Source organism: Xiphophorus maculatus, chromosome 23 (genome assembly GCF_002775205.1).
Source record: "Xiphophorus maculatus strain JP 163 A chromosome 23, X_maculatus-5.0-male, whole genome shotgun sequence".
In the NCBI taxonomy this organism is placed as follows: Eukaryota; Metazoa; Chordata; class Actinopteri; order Cyprinodontiformes; family Poeciliidae; genus Xiphophorus; species Xiphophorus maculatus.
The window spans coordinates 14354041-14369558 of record NC_036465.1 but is presented as its reverse complement, the minus strand read 5'-3'; the positions used below and the strand labels follow the sequence as shown (position 1 = coordinate 14369558).

General features: G+C 37.4%; 1 protein-coding gene across 4 annotated transcripts in view; it reads left to right on the top strand.

Annotated features, from left to right (window-relative positions):
- Positions 1-15518, top strand: part of mid2 (midline 2) — a 150884-nt gene that overhangs the window by 131537 nt on the left and 3829 nt on the right. For all 4 annotated transcript variants that reach the window (XM_023328674.1, XM_005806786.2, XM_023328673.1 and 1 more), the window contains 2 exons: positions 2337-2498; positions 15172-15379. In XM_023328674.1, the coding sequence (XP_023184442.1) occupies positions 2337-2498; positions 15172-15379 (370 nt within the window). The remainder of the gene's footprint in view (positions 1-2336; positions 2499-15171; positions 15380-15518) is intronic.

Below are 15518 nucleotides of genomic sequence, written 5' to 3'. Positions count from 1 at the left end.
CTCCAAAAGGAAGTGGAAAGTGTGACACGTCCACGCTCACATGCAGGCACACTCTGCCACTATTAACTCTGTGTTGCATCATCAAAGAAAAACCCACTTCTTTTCCCAGGATACTTTGTGCTGCAGTTCCCTCCTCACAGCCACACACACATATACAGTACTGGAGAAATACACGTGCTTGGTGTTTGGATGCACATTGCTCTTTTTTTTCTCTATTTTCTCTTTTCTTCTTTATTTCTGCACATTGCTTTCAAGTACAGCTTTCTTTAAAGGAGGAGCACTTCAGTCAGGAAACCTCCTTGGTGTCTTCTGACCTAATTTAGCAAAAATAGAAACTTTTGAAATCAGAAGTGTTAACAAAGAGTTCAAACGTTTAATCATTTCTCTCTACTCCGTTCTTCTTTTATCTTTTGAAGGTCTACATAACACTACCTGTAGGAGATGCTGACAAATGATAAATTGTGCACAGGATCCCTTTCTCTGTGGGAAGGAGCAAACTGTAAAACTTCCGTGCATCGTTCAAGTTTGACATTGCATCTTTATTTTCTTCCTCTATAATCTCTAAGGAAGATGAAACCCCCTGCATCCTTCTTTGCCCAGATAAAAATGTAGTTTTAAGAGCCCCATCCCCTCCCCGCCTCTCATTCATTCTTAAAGCCGGCTAACTTTTAAAGGCCTTATTTGCGTCCCATGAAGTATGTATATTTACAAGCAGACTCTTTGCCATTACTTATGCATGCTGTTTCCATCTGGCTCAATAATTTACAACGCATCCTAACCAGAGGGGACAAAGTAAGTATGGTCCTGAGAGCTGTACCCCTCTCAGAGTTTATATTTCTCTGTAATTGTGCAGGAGGAAAGAAAGAGGAGACTGTTCCTCTGGAAGTTATTTCACTTTTTGATTGCTAAAGTTTAAATGAGCTGCCAGGTCTCTGGCTCTTTGTGTGAGATCTCCCTCCAGGAAATGTGCTTTTTAATCCTAATTTATTGTTGCATTTAATGACCACATTTAGGTTCATGTGTGAGATTTATTAAAAAGTAAATGTTTGTCAGTATTTCTAAGCAATCTAACCTATTTTCATGAATGGTGGTGTGCCACAACTTAATGCTACAATGCAGTTTTCTATATTCAAATGCAATCAAGCACAAACTTGACCATTATAGGAGTTATTCTTTTATGGTTCATCCAGACCTTTTATAACTGATGCTGCAGTCAAAATGTTTTTAAAATTGTTGAATTGGGAGTATGTTGGTTTAATTATAGCTACATCTTTGGGCACAACATGTAATTTTCAGTGTAAAATACATTTTTTGTATTTTTAAATTGTATTTAACATCTCAATATTTATCTCAATACATAGAAAGTGCTTTGCAAAGGTATTTTTTATTTTATTGGTACTTTATGTGAGAAACTACAATCCACTTTGCTATGTGGGGTGAAATAACGATGCACAACACTCTTAACACACAGTACTCAGCATGAAACATGGTAGTGGCAGCAGCATGCTGGGAGGATGCTTTATGTCAGCAGACACACAAAGCTGTCGAGTTGATTGGAAGACGCATGAAGCTGCATAAAACACTATTTTGAATTGAAAATGCTCCAGAACAAATTGACATTATGGCAGAAAATGATCTTTTATGATAAAGAGTAGTCTGTCGCATAACAATGCATCAGTAAGATGTGAAATATTTTCCCTAACATTTCATCAAAAGACATGGAACAGGAACAACCCTTTAAAAGTTACATTTCTTCTTAGCTCTGAGCTCAGATTTCTTTTTCTACGTAAAAAGCTTCACATCTCAGACACCGAAAGAACTGTTTGCAACAGGTGGATGTGGAGCTAACCCATGATTACTAACCCTTCACTTTGAATGAAAGCGTCCACCAGCTGTGGTCATGTTGGTATTATCCCTGCTCTCGAACATTTAAGCATTAAAGGGTATCACACGCTGTTGCCTGGAGGCGATTACTTATAGTACCTTTGATACTTTGAACAGATTGTTCATTTTGCCGTATGGTTTCAGCTTAGTGAACACACTGGATTGCCTCCTGGGTACTTGTCGTAATAACTCTGTTAGAATTGTAATGGAATAAATCTGTAGGTGCACATAAATGTTGCATAACTTTTAGAAATCACCTCTTACTGTGCAATGGCTAACTCGAGGTTTTCAGAAATAAAATATTGCTCTGTTTCAGCTGGATATGTGGGAGAATGTTGCTGTAACCATCAGTAGAAAATTATTTTCAGCAAGACTTTGTGCAACTTTCAGACATCAAGAAAACTTTGATACTTATCCGTTCTGGGTGTGTGTGTGTGTGTGACCTCCACCAGGTCTGTACAACTCAGCAGACAGCTGGATGATTGTACCGAACATCAAGCAGAACCACTACACGGTGCATGGCCTGCAGAGTGGCACCCGTTATATCTTCTTCGTCAAGGCTATCAACCAGGCGGGAAGCCGCAACAGTGAGCCAGCCCGCCTCAAAACCAACAGTAAGTCGGAGAACATGTGACACTTCTTTGGGTTTCCTATGAATATTTACAAGCCTTGTTAATTTGGTTTTGGATTACTACTCCCGCTGCAAGATTTCTTCTGTCTGTGTCATTTGTGTTTAATAACCTGCAGATGCTCACATGCGTTTATCAGAGATTCATGTTTGATTAATAATGAGTTTGGAGAAGTTTTGGATCAGGTTGATCCTCAACAGATCATTCTTTAATCTTTTGCTGAGATACGTGGTAGTTGCTATGAAGGAGTGACGTGTCCAGTTTGATGGGATCAGACACATAATAGTGAAGTTTGTAATGTTTTGTGATTTTATATAAACCAATATTTTTAAAATTGGCATGTAGTAATCTTGTGTTACCTCCACTTGAACACTTTTTTGATTTTTATGTTTTGTGTTTGGGTGTTAATTGGAACTAGTGGCAATGCAAAACATGCTAAGCAGAAGGACCAAGAAAAGAGTACGTACAGAATTTCTTATTTTTTCCTGTTACTCAAAGATACTTTTAGTGAGTTAGTACCAGATTCAGTTTTTTTCTGTCACACCGCTGTGGATGTTGCAGGATCCACAGTGGTGCTGTATTACACAAACAGCACCTCAGAATTGACTCTTTCTGCAAAAAGGCTGCTGCATTTTAACACTGAATCAGACAAAGTTGTCTTTGCAGCATTATCTGTTTCTTTTTGTACCGGCACATAATATGGGATAGATATTTTCTTTCTAACATAAATGTTTTTATTGATGTAACAGCTGCTCCCCTGTAAATTGCGGATGTGTTTTTGGTTTTTCTTTTATCTTTTTCTCCCAAAAGCTGTTTTGCTTCCTGCAGAATTATGATGCCTTTGCATTGAACTTTTTCTTTATACTTTGTTCTGTGCCCACCGCTTGTTATCAGTTTGCAGGATGAAAGACCGAGGAAGCAAAGGAAGTAAAATCTCACAAACTGTAGGTCAATAATGTGCATAAATTCAGAAATACTAACAGCCTTCTGGGTATAGTACAGATGGAAATCTTGTCTTCTGCATAATGACAAGAAATCATTGAAAATTACAATATGAGAACCTGAACAAAGTATAAGAAGAAAAAAATATTTCTAATGTGCAAGAAAAACCCCTCATCACTTATTTTTAATTACAGGGAAATAGTTGCTCATGACACAATATGAGTTAATATTATTGTTAATACACTCTGCCTATGAAACCTAATGTTGAATATATATGTTAGAGAGGTAAAAGCCAAACTTGCTTCTGTCAGGAGTCTGTGGCATTTAGGATTAACTGCAGTGGGAAAATGTTCAGCTTTGTGAAATGGGTGTGTTGGAAACTGTCAAGGTGAAGGCAGGTTTTCTCCCTCCTCCTCTGACAAATAATCTTTCTTTCCTAACCAACTCTGTATTGTCAATTCAGCAAAAAACGTCTTAAAGACCTTTTTGTTTGTCATCATTCATTTCATCTCATTCATTTAAGGGATTCATGTCAATGACTCCAGTTGTTATCGACTGAGAGCAAGCAACGGAAACACAACTGCACACTAACTTGTGCAAAACTTGTGCAACATTTAATGACACCACATAAAAAAAGGGGGTAAAATGTGGTTTTGTTTACATAACAGGATGACATCATGCAAAATCATTATATCACTCAAGAGGATTAAGTCCCTGAAGAAGTAATTTATAAAAAATTTACTAACGGCACTAATTAAGTAGCTGACTTTGTAATTGAGGTCATTTTCTGATGTAATTCTCAGAAGTTTATTTGCTACAAAAAAAACATAATCAAATAATTATATATATGTCTGTAGCATGAATTTAAAAAGACCAGAAGGAGTGACGTGTCCAGTTTGATGGGATCAGACACATAATAATGAAGTTTGTAATGTTAACATCTTGTCTCTGTTAGGCCCGACTATATTGCAAGACCAAAAATTTAGCTTATTTGGTTTACTTGTACATCAGCTCTACAAAGTAGAAAAGAAAGGGTGTTTATCAAGGTAATAGATGCAGAAAGTTAAGCCTGTTTTAGAGCGAAAACTCAGTTTCTCAAAGGGAATGTCAAGGTCTTTTGTGGCAGTGGAAAATATTATTTCTTTCTACCATCTGTTTTTTTTTTCTCAATGCGTCTGGACCCTTTGAGTTTGCTCTATGTTTACTTTTTCTGCTTTGATATGCAAGATATCTGGAATTTGAAAAACTTTTATCACACTGCAGATAATTTTCACAAACATCAGACAAAATGCAGCACTTCATTTCATATATTAGGTTGATTTCATTCGTTAAAAAATTGCCAAGAATTTCTGTCAGAGTTCACATGTATTTATTTTTTCATTTTGTTTTTTGTCCAGAACAAAAAAGTTTGATGATAAATGTTATGACAAAAACTTTTCAGAAACAAAATAACTCTAGTCTGGCTTAATAAAAGATGTTAGTCCAATTACAGATGTAAAACATGAGCAGCTATTATATTTCAGCTCTGCTTCCTCTGTTCAAAGTAACAAGCTAGTGGCAAATCACACTCTACTTAGCACAAGGTTTACAACAGTTCATCATGCTACATCAAACCTCATGGATATGTAAATGTGTAACTCTTAAATAAGAAGGCAGTCATGTTTCTAAAATTTGATCCTACTCCACTGAGGTTTGCAAAAAGGCAGCTACATCGCTGTTAACATTTTATTCTACAGAATTTAATAAAGGTATGATTTTGGCCTCGCAGATGAAACAGTTGGAGACCTCAAAGTCCATGTAGCCTTAATCTTTCAGACTGATTGATTTCTATATGACTAAATATTGTAATGTCTGCATCATGCTTTATTAAGTGCATGCAGTGAACACTGGAATATGTCTTTTGAATAACTTTGTCTGGATTGTATGTCTAGGCTATAAAGTACCCCCCAAAAAAAGAGTTTCTAAAATAAAAAAATTTAAGTTTTAGCTTTCGGAAAGATGGCCTCACATTTGACTCTAGATACTTTATCAGAAGAGTTGATAGTCGGCTCAATGATTCCAAGGTGGCAGCTGCCATCATTGTAAAACCAGATTAAATTAGCATTCCTCCAGCACCATGCTTGACAGTGTGTTAGTTGTTTGTGCACACATTTTGTGTTTGGTTTTCTCCAAACATGTCATGTTCATAAGGGCCAAAGATTTATATTTTTGTTTGATCAATCCAAACAAAGGATATTGAAGTGTTCAGGTGAAATCTTTAGTTTAATTTGGGTCTTTATATTATTCTCTTAGAATCAATAGTCTTTGTCCTTTGTAACACATGTAAGGAACCGTTCTTCCTGTCATGAAGTTCTCTAAATTAGAACTGTAGCTTTTGGGGTTTTAGCCAATTTTTGATGATTGGATTTATCTCCCTAAAATAAAAAAGAAAATATATTTGCAACAGAAATTTTTTATTTTATTTTATATCTTTCAAGATAAATATGCTTGTTCTATAAATGCTTTATTTAATGTAAATTCTGTTCTGCTTAAGAAACGCAAGATTTGCTCAATTGTTGAAAAAAAATCATTCTTTTGGTAGGATTCTAATAGTGAAGGAAAATAAATGACACAAGTGACAAAAAATGGATAAAAAAAATAGTCAAAACATATATCAATAGTACACTAAAGTTACTGAAAATATTTAACATATGGTTATATAATATCCAGTACTAATATGGCACAGTGCTGATGGATAATTCCCACTCCATACTTCTTCTTGTACTCAGTGATGTGAAGGGAAAGCTTGTCCACCCACAGCCAACATGAGTCGAGATTATGAGCCTGTGATTGTCAAGCAGCTTTTTCCCAAAGCTGTGATGATTTAGACAAGCCATCAAAATAACAGCAAAAAAAAAAACATGCATATTTTTATCCTCAAGATTTCACAGTTTGTTTCCATCTCCTCATGTTTTTTCTGTTTTCTTTCCAACTCTCCTATTTTATCACAGTATTCAGATTAAGCAACTTTAGCCATCTGTTCATATCCAAGCTGAGCTTGGATTAAAACGGGTCACAAAGGTCATCAACATCTCACTTGCGCACCTTGCTGCTTCGCAGGCTCTGCTGTAATAGCAGGTTTCTTTCCTCTCATCTTGTCTGTAGCCTGATTGGGAGGATTAGCTGCCTCAGGAAGCCATCAGCCTAAGCTCTTCATTATTTGGCTAAAAGATGCAAAGCAAACAATATTGTGACATGACGCACTGCTACACCCTGAACAGCCACGCATCATCCCAGTCCTGTCTCTTCAGAGCAGCAACTCACAGTGTATTAAAATAATGTGGTAAAAGTATCAACACAGCAAACTGAAGTATCACGCTACCATAAAGTTAGCACCATTGTGTCTTTTCCAACACACTACGCAGGGGTCCAAAAAACAGGAAGAGTTATTTAGTGTCAAATATGCTTTTTTAGAGAGTATTTCTATTTAAATGGATGAGGCTTTTTGTCCGATTAAAATGGGTCACAAAGGCATGTTGAGTACAAGTTCTGAACATTTAACATTTGATAATAACTATGTCTGTATTTTTCTCATAAATGTATGCATGTATTAAGGACAGCACAGGAATGATCTGTTTCAGTCTAAGAAAAAATACTATATACTGGACAAATATTATGGGGGCTGACCAGTTAGACACCAGTATGTATTTTGGTGTGCAACGCTTTTAAATCTTAATTTTCGTCTTCTGTCAATTTATCACCAGTAATTCAGAATTACTGATGAGAAAAAGCCTTTTCTTTTTCAAAACACAGAACCAATCAAATGGTTAGTTTGATCATTTTGTCTCAAATATTTTACTAAAGTGTTTTCAGTTCAACTGACAAGTTGCCAGACAATAGAGATTTGAGTTGCACATTGGACCAAACAGGTTTTAGTCATCGTATCAACATAACGGTTTATACCTTTGAATTACAGTCAAACAAAATGTATTATGGTTAAAAGAAATGATGGAAATTGAAGCAGAAGATTTAACGTGAAATTTACTTCTCATTCACAAAGGCGTACTTATCCAATTCACACTTTTGAAGTCATTTTTTAGATGGTGGCATTCAAATCAGTACTGTTGATGTCATTGAATCCCATTTCATACCTGAATATTACATTAGCACACAACACTAGCCAACAAAACTTAAGACTTCATGACAAGCGCATGAAATCCAAGAGCATTAAGTGAGACCCGGTAAAATTCTGCACACCTGAGTTTATTTACTGGTCTTTTGAATGAGTACAAAGGCAGGTGCTTCTGTATAAAAACTGACAAATTACATCTAGTGATGTCTGAAAACAGCAGAATGTGCAGCTTAGCATTTAAATCAAGAACAAGGAATGTACTGTAGAAAAATCAAACATTGGAATTAGGTTTCAGCGCTTTATGTGCTGCATTTTATAAAAAGGAAAAGGACGGGACTGGTTCCAACTGAGAGGTTCTGTTGTTTTTTTTGTTTTGAAAATCCTCTGGGGGCTTTACATCCCATCACGTGGGATTCAGTGACTGATTGAAACATTTACAATCATGTCTGGGTGTGCTCTGCAGCTTTTTGGGTCAGTCACAGCAGCCACTCGTTGGACTCTGAGAGGCTGAAAGTGAGCAATGGCTCTAATGCCGTCCTTTAGAGGAAGTATCAGTGAGCTGCTAGGTGCTCACGGTCAACATGTAAAGTAACTCTCAGTTTTCCTGAAAAACACATGAATAACGCATGATGAATAAGAATGTGGTAGAGACGAGGGTCCACACATGCATGTGTGGTAGCGTGTGACCTTTTATCAGCGCGCCTGCACTCCTGCATTTACCTCAGAGTGAACCGTGACCAGTTTTCTACATCACTGTCTTTAGAAATGAGCTGAGAGAGCTATAAAGAGACTGAAAGAGGGAGTATGAAAGTGGATAAAGAAGTGAGAAAAAGAGAGCGTTGAGTGAATAAAAGACAGCAAATAGCTTTTTACACAGATGTGGGTTTGGAGAGTTCAGGACCATCATTGTGCTGCTTTTTAGCCATTTACAAAATCCAGGAATTTACAAAAAAGTAAAAGGGTGTACTTAAGCAAATAGTAATGTTATCAAAATAAAGATTAAAATAATTTGTTTACTGTTTATGCCATGTTTTACATGTTTCACTCCATCAGCTTTGATTTCAATTTGTTCGAATAAATGTAGAAAAGTCCATTCAATGTATGTAAGATTAGAGAAGGAACATGTACCACCGCTCTTTCTTTTAAAAAAAAATAGCAAAAGCCAATGTGATAACAATCATAAGTTTGGTATTAAAGCACCATATTTTTTGTGCTCATAAGCATGAAATTGAATTAAACTTGTAAATGAATTCGGTCAGAGCTTATTAAGGCAGCGGCTGAGAAAACAACCCACATTATTCAAAATGGCTTTTATTAATTTGCGGTTTGCCTGTGCTTTTTACTTCACTATCTGTCTCAGTAATTAATTATATCAAGAGCTAGTATATATACACAGCTTTCGCTGAAAATCCTTTCCCTTATTAGCTGGATATATACTGTGCCCTTCACATATAGAGGCAGCCATAATAATAATAATAAAAATGGAAAAGTCTAGGAACCGAGACACATTTCCATTTCCTGTTCAGTACAACGCTGATTGGTCAGGACATTAGCGTTATATTTTTATACTGAATGAACCTTGATAAGCTTTTCACATTTCCTAACTTAAAGCTGTAACTTTCATTCACTTGTCAGGTGACATTTCCTTTAGGTGTGAAGGCTGACAATGTACACTTCAGAAAAGGCCAGTCGTCTTATAAAGAGAAGCTGGATGTTAATTAGGAATGCTTTTCAAGTCCTTAAACCACCGAGAAACGTAACAGTCACCTCAGTTTTTTTACGCTTTTCTATCAGGCTTTATCAAAAGTCTTTCTAATTTTTTTTCTAGCAGTCCTCCCTAACAACACCTTCCGAGACCGTTACAGGGTGTAGCTGAAGAAGAACATAATAACGATGGACAGCTGTCTTCGCTTGACGCTTCTCAGTGGGTTTTCTTTCCTATCAGACAGAGAAATACATGATTTAGCAGTGAAAGGTGAGAAAATGTGATAGATAAACTCAGATCCCCTGGAAGTTTTCTAATCACACCCATCCTGTACCTTGTTCTATAGCTGATTAATTTACAATCTCACTAGAGTGCAGCTGCGTTTCATCTGGAGCGCCTCTGGATTACATACCACGTTACATATGAATTAGGTAGTCAGAAGACAACTGGCAGGCAGCCATGCATTTTAATTACATGAATGGATTTGTGAGTTCAGCAGGGATTCAGGAACCGGTGTGAGTTTGCACGTGTCAAGAGAACGCTCCGAATTCCTCCTGCGGCTGTTTCTGCTGCAGCGATTGTTTAGTTATGCAGTAAAATTGATCGTTCTTTCAATCTCGGCCTTGTTAGTTGCAGCTTAACCTAACCCTTAGCAAAAATGCAAGGAAATGAAATAGTCAGTTACTAATAGGATGTCCCACTGCAAGATTTCCAGCATGTTCCCAGCAGAATGAGCCTGGAATGGAATTACAGCACAAACGCGTTTCTTCAGCTGTGGCCCCTTTCAGCTCATATCTCTTCCTTGCCGTCGATGTGGCTTCTTTTTTTTGTGAGTTTGACAAGTTTCCATTTAGGATTTCTGAGTCTTCAACAATGCAGGGCTCCAAGACAGTATAACAGAGTTGTTATCACCTCTGCAGACAGCCAGATATACTTCTGATTACTGCTGTATTACTGAAAAGTGGAAACAGTCTAATGATAGTGCATGAACAAATGTCCAGATTGTAGAATATGCTGTTCCAAATTCCCATCTTATCTTTATTGTTTTTGTTCCAAACTCTGAGCAAAAGCTGTGCAGCAGGATGATTGATTTGCTTGTGTTGCTATCAGCACTAATTCGCTTTCTACAGAGGAAATATGTGTGTGTTGTTTACAATAAAAAGAGTATTTGAAAGGGGTTTGGAATCAAATTTTTTTTGAACATCCACTGAGTTTGTACTAGCCTTCTCTCTAATATGCTGTATATCATCCTCACATGCCTTCTTTGTGCCTCCAGCCGTGTAGCACACCAGAGGAAATCACATTCGGCATGTTCTCCGGGTGCTGCTTGCAAACACCAGCATCCTCCCTGTGAGTTTGGATCTGTTCATTTCATGGCAGCTCTTCAAATATGAAGGCGCCCCGGTGACATCAGAAGCAGTCAGAATCATAGAAATACACATTTATTGCAACAAGTCCAACACTCAGCTCGAAGCAAAAGAAACAAGGTTCCTATACAGTCTGGAAAAGTCTAGCACTTAATATGATCATTTTTCAAGACTGGATGACGATGGAACAAGTTGGAGTTTAAGTAATTTCCTATCCTTGCAATTTGCAAGATCATTACATAAACTTGCAAGCAACAAGCTGCGTACAGATATGTGAATCAAAAATGATTGGAAATGGGATATGAAATAAAGTTGTTTTTTTTAATTGAACATAATTAAATCATATAAGATTTTAGCCTTTTTATAATTATATAGGGGCATAATTAGCACGTTATGCACCCAAAATAATGTAAAGAAAAACAAGACCTTTAAAACAGAAACACATACAATAAAACAGACACAGACAAAAATAAAAACCAGATTCTGTTTTATTTGGTATGATTACAGGTATGAAATGTAAGTAGGAAGGGAATGAATGGCATATAATCTAATTAACCTTTTGAGATAATAAGTGAAGTTTCAGTCTGTTTTCTCATAAGAAGCAGTGGGAACTTCAGTGGTGCTTGTTAGCAGAGCTGAGAGACTCAGATTGTTGAACATGCAGCCCTGAGCCTTCTCAGGGCTTAAGATAACTTTATATTTGTCACAACACTCTGATACCATCTGGGTGCTTCAAATCAGAGACAATATGTTACATGTCAACAAAGGCCGCCACAGAGGAGAATCTGGCCGTGTCTCAGCATTGGGAGCTTTTGACGCAAGATTAAAGACAGATTGTGACCAGTCAGTTTGCGATGGCATCAGTTAGTACCACAAGGCGTTTTTAACACCAACATCTTTGCACTCTTTGTGCATTTTGCTTCTGCATTTTTTTCTCCACTTCCTTGCTCAAACCCAAAGTGCAACTTATTATCATTTGTATGTGAAAGAAGCCTATTGCTGTCAGGGATGGGACAGAGGAATTGAGTTTAGGGAGGAAAAATGTTTCCACACTTTCTTTTTCAGCACCAATGAGAAGAGAATTTGTGGGCATGCAAAAATTACAAAGTGAAATCCTTTTTTGGTTTTTGGTTTTTTTAATCATAGTTTCTTGTCAATACTAAGTAACACAAAAGCCAAAGCTTTCATTAAAATTTTTAATGCCCTTACAATGTGAAAATACAGGAGGATATTTAATTAACTAAATATCCATGTTTTTGTTCTGTTCACTGCTGGATGCAAGTGTCCACATTCAATTCTACATGTTTTAAAATGAGGTTATGGTGAAATATAATCTAAATCTGAAATTAGTTTACCAAGTGGAAATGTGGCGTTATCCAGTTTGAGACATAGATAAAAAACCTTCACAGTTTTTTACTGGAGTTGTATTTCAAGAATCAGGCTGGTTCCTAACATTTCCTCTTGGGAATTTGCTATACTGTATACATGCTTTTGCACATAGTTGATGTTGTGTGCATGCGTCTGTCTGCTTGTCCTCTAATGTCATGTGCGTCTCCCCTTACCCAACCTCAGGGCCAGCCTGAGCTCTCAGGAGTCATACCCTGGAAAGGCATGACAGAGCCCCAGTGTTTGGAAATGGCTGCGCTGGCAGCGATAAGCAGTTCAAAGAAGAGAGCGCATTAATGTAATTGGGTGCCAGCAGCACATTGGCCTCATCGTCTCATATGCACACTCGGTGACACACACTCACCACGCAGATTATTGGAGAAGAGTGTCTGAGAGTGGTGAGAGGATAGAAAGGATGAGAAGGAAAGAATTGGAGAGAGAGCGAGAGAGAGAAGGAGGGAAGGGCAGATAGTGAGAGGAGAGGAGGAGTCGGGGTCCTCATTGTGTTGCTCATTAAGCCATGGGAGACTCTGAGAGCCTGAGAGATGAGACGAGAGGTGTCAGAGTTAAATGTCAGGTCTGGTAGGGATGTGACTGACTTAGTTGAAGCCACATACACACACCGACATGGACACCGAGAGGTAGCTCAGTGGGGCTCCTCTATCGTTTCTACAGACTCCTATTATCCCCTCAGCTTCCTCTCTCTCCCTCACTCTTTAGTCTCCTTTTCTCTGCCACTCACCTAGTTTGCCCCCCTCAATTTTTCCACCCATTACACCCAAATTACTGGTGTCATTGCAAACTGAATACTTACAGGCGGATAGAAGCGCTTCCACTGAATTGCAGCAGTTCCTACCAACTGCGGTGGAAGTAAAGGCCATTTCCTTCAGCTAATTTCCAAGTCTGTGTGATTGGAGGAACAGAGGGAGATGCCGGGTGACTTCCTTCACTGTTATGAAATGTTTTCACCAAAGGCAGCGCGGGCCTTTGAAGTTTCGACTCTCTCGCCCTTGTAATTCAAACAGTCTCCTCTTCTGTTTCTCCCTGTGAGTTCTCTGCAAGCACTTCTCACCCTACTTTTTGTTTATTCACTTCTGCTGCTGGCGCTGCTGCTCGAACTTAAATTCCTCTTCTTGTTTCTATTTTGGTTCATGGCTCTTTCTCTTTCTGGTCCTTTTTAACTCTACAATCTTGGGCGACCTGGTACTTAAAAGAGCAGACACAAAATAATTAAAGTATAAGAGCTGAAGGAGTTTGATGCATTATTGCGTTAAAGGGATCAGAAAAGTAATTTCTGAATAGTTAACCACTGCTATTACTACTGTTAACTAGTAACTACTTCTACTTTGAAACACATGGGCTTCAAAACAATTTTGCTTTGGTCTCAGTCAAGTGTAGGTTAAACTCTTTTTTTGCCAGTTCACAAATTTACAGGATTCTGTCTATTATTATTTAGTGGAGCCAAATCTCCAATAGATAACAGTATATTACTTTGAATTATTGATTGTCAAAAGAGATAGCAACTAATGCATGTTTCATATGAAGCATCCAGCATTTTGGATTCACTATTATGAATCCAAAAAAGTACAAAACTATGCAGTTGTGAAATGCCGAAGGGACAGAATGACCAGAACTAGCTAAAATATAAATAACACAAATGTAAAAACAATTCATAAGTGCCTAAAAACGTCTATTATCAACATCTGAGAAATGTACACAATTTTAGCATTGTCAGTGTATAAACAGATGGAGTTGTACAGCATAAATACATTTTGTAGATGTATTATTTGCTTAAAATTCTCTCATGCATGCTTTCTCAGGGAATTTTGATCGTGCTGTACTAATCTGTAGACTAATATTTAACCCAGTGGCCCAACATTACTTTTTTTCTTGTCTGTTTTCCTATATGGCTAAATATTGCATTTCCTTTGAGTTCCTTCATAACTAAAAGCCTGTGTCTAGGTGCACAGTTCATGTTGTATTTAAGATCCTTCAAAGCTTTTTCTAAGCTTCCTGTTCTGGTTCTGTTTGAAGACCTCTGGATTCCTCAGAGAAGCTCTGTCGGCTCCTCTCTTGCTCCTTTTTAAAGCATTTGGAAATCTCCCTTGTAACAAAGAAAATGGACAGGAAGGATGTCTGGTTGTTTCCACCTATCCCAAGTGCCACTGATACAGTGCAGCTGACAGAAATGGTCAAGAAAACGAGAAATGTCCTCCTCTGGGACGAGACACTGGATATATCTGATGACATTGTGCTTCTGTCAGTCATTAAAGTTGCTTTTTCAATAGTGCAATGGCATCAAATAATTTCAACAGCTGACGGTGCTTTTTTGTACCATTAACAGTCAACATATTTTATTTTTATTTACAATGACAAAATGTCAGCGTATTTTATTGGGATTTTATGTGATAGTCCAGAGCAAAGTAATGCATATTTATAAAGTGGAAGGGCAATGATTCACGACTTTCTAATATTTCTTTTAAAAAAGTCTGAACAGTGTACTAACTCTGATAGTCACACTTTAACTCTGATAGTCCCAAATAAAATGTGTTGTTGCTTCCAGTTATGTTGATGCTTTTGCAAAGAAGGCACTATATAGTAATATTTTGGATTAAGTTTATTGGAGACATCAAATAAAGTTTCGAAAACCAAATTAAAATCAAAGGGCAATTAATGTTCAAATAAATTTGCACTGAAACATTATGAATATTATTTATAATTTCAACATATGTATTAGAACTTTAATGGAAATTGCATGCATTTATTGTCCGACCTTAGGTATGGATTTTCTTATTTATTAAAATCCAAATTGTTTTTTTTTTTTGTTTGTTTTGTTTTTTTCTTGCAAACCTTAAGCAACTTGTCTTCATTGGTTTGTAAAATCTGTAAACCAAATTAAAAAATATAAGTTGAAGTCAATATAAATTTGCAAATACAGTGAAAATAGAAGGAATAAATAAACATAAAAATTCAAATCTAATCTAAAAAGATGTGGCAAAAAAATTTTATTCACATCTTTTGCCACATATTGTCACAATCCTGACAATTTAATAAACAATTTTTACTTATTTTTGCTGAAATAGTCTGCGTCGTCTTGTTCTTGTTCTGTAACAACCCTTTCACTGAGCAGCGTCTCTGTCTCTCCAGGTCAGCCATTCAAGTTAGACCCGAAGACCGCCCACAAGAAGCTCCGCCTGTCCAACGACTGCCTGACCATGGAGAAGGACGAGAGCTCGCTGAAGAAGAGCCACACGCCGGAACGGTTCAGCGGCACCGGCTCGTATGGAGCTGCCGGGAACGTCTTCATTGACAGCGGTTGCCACTACTGGGAGGTGCTGCTGGGAGCATCCACATGGTGAGAGACACGCTCTGGCACGAGAGCGTTATATAAGCCTGCAAGTAGGCTCAGTAAACTCAGGCATCTTTGGGGAGTTTAAACCTAGTCTGTTATGCAAACTCCTCACTCACAAGCAGAGCCTTACAGAGAGAGTGCA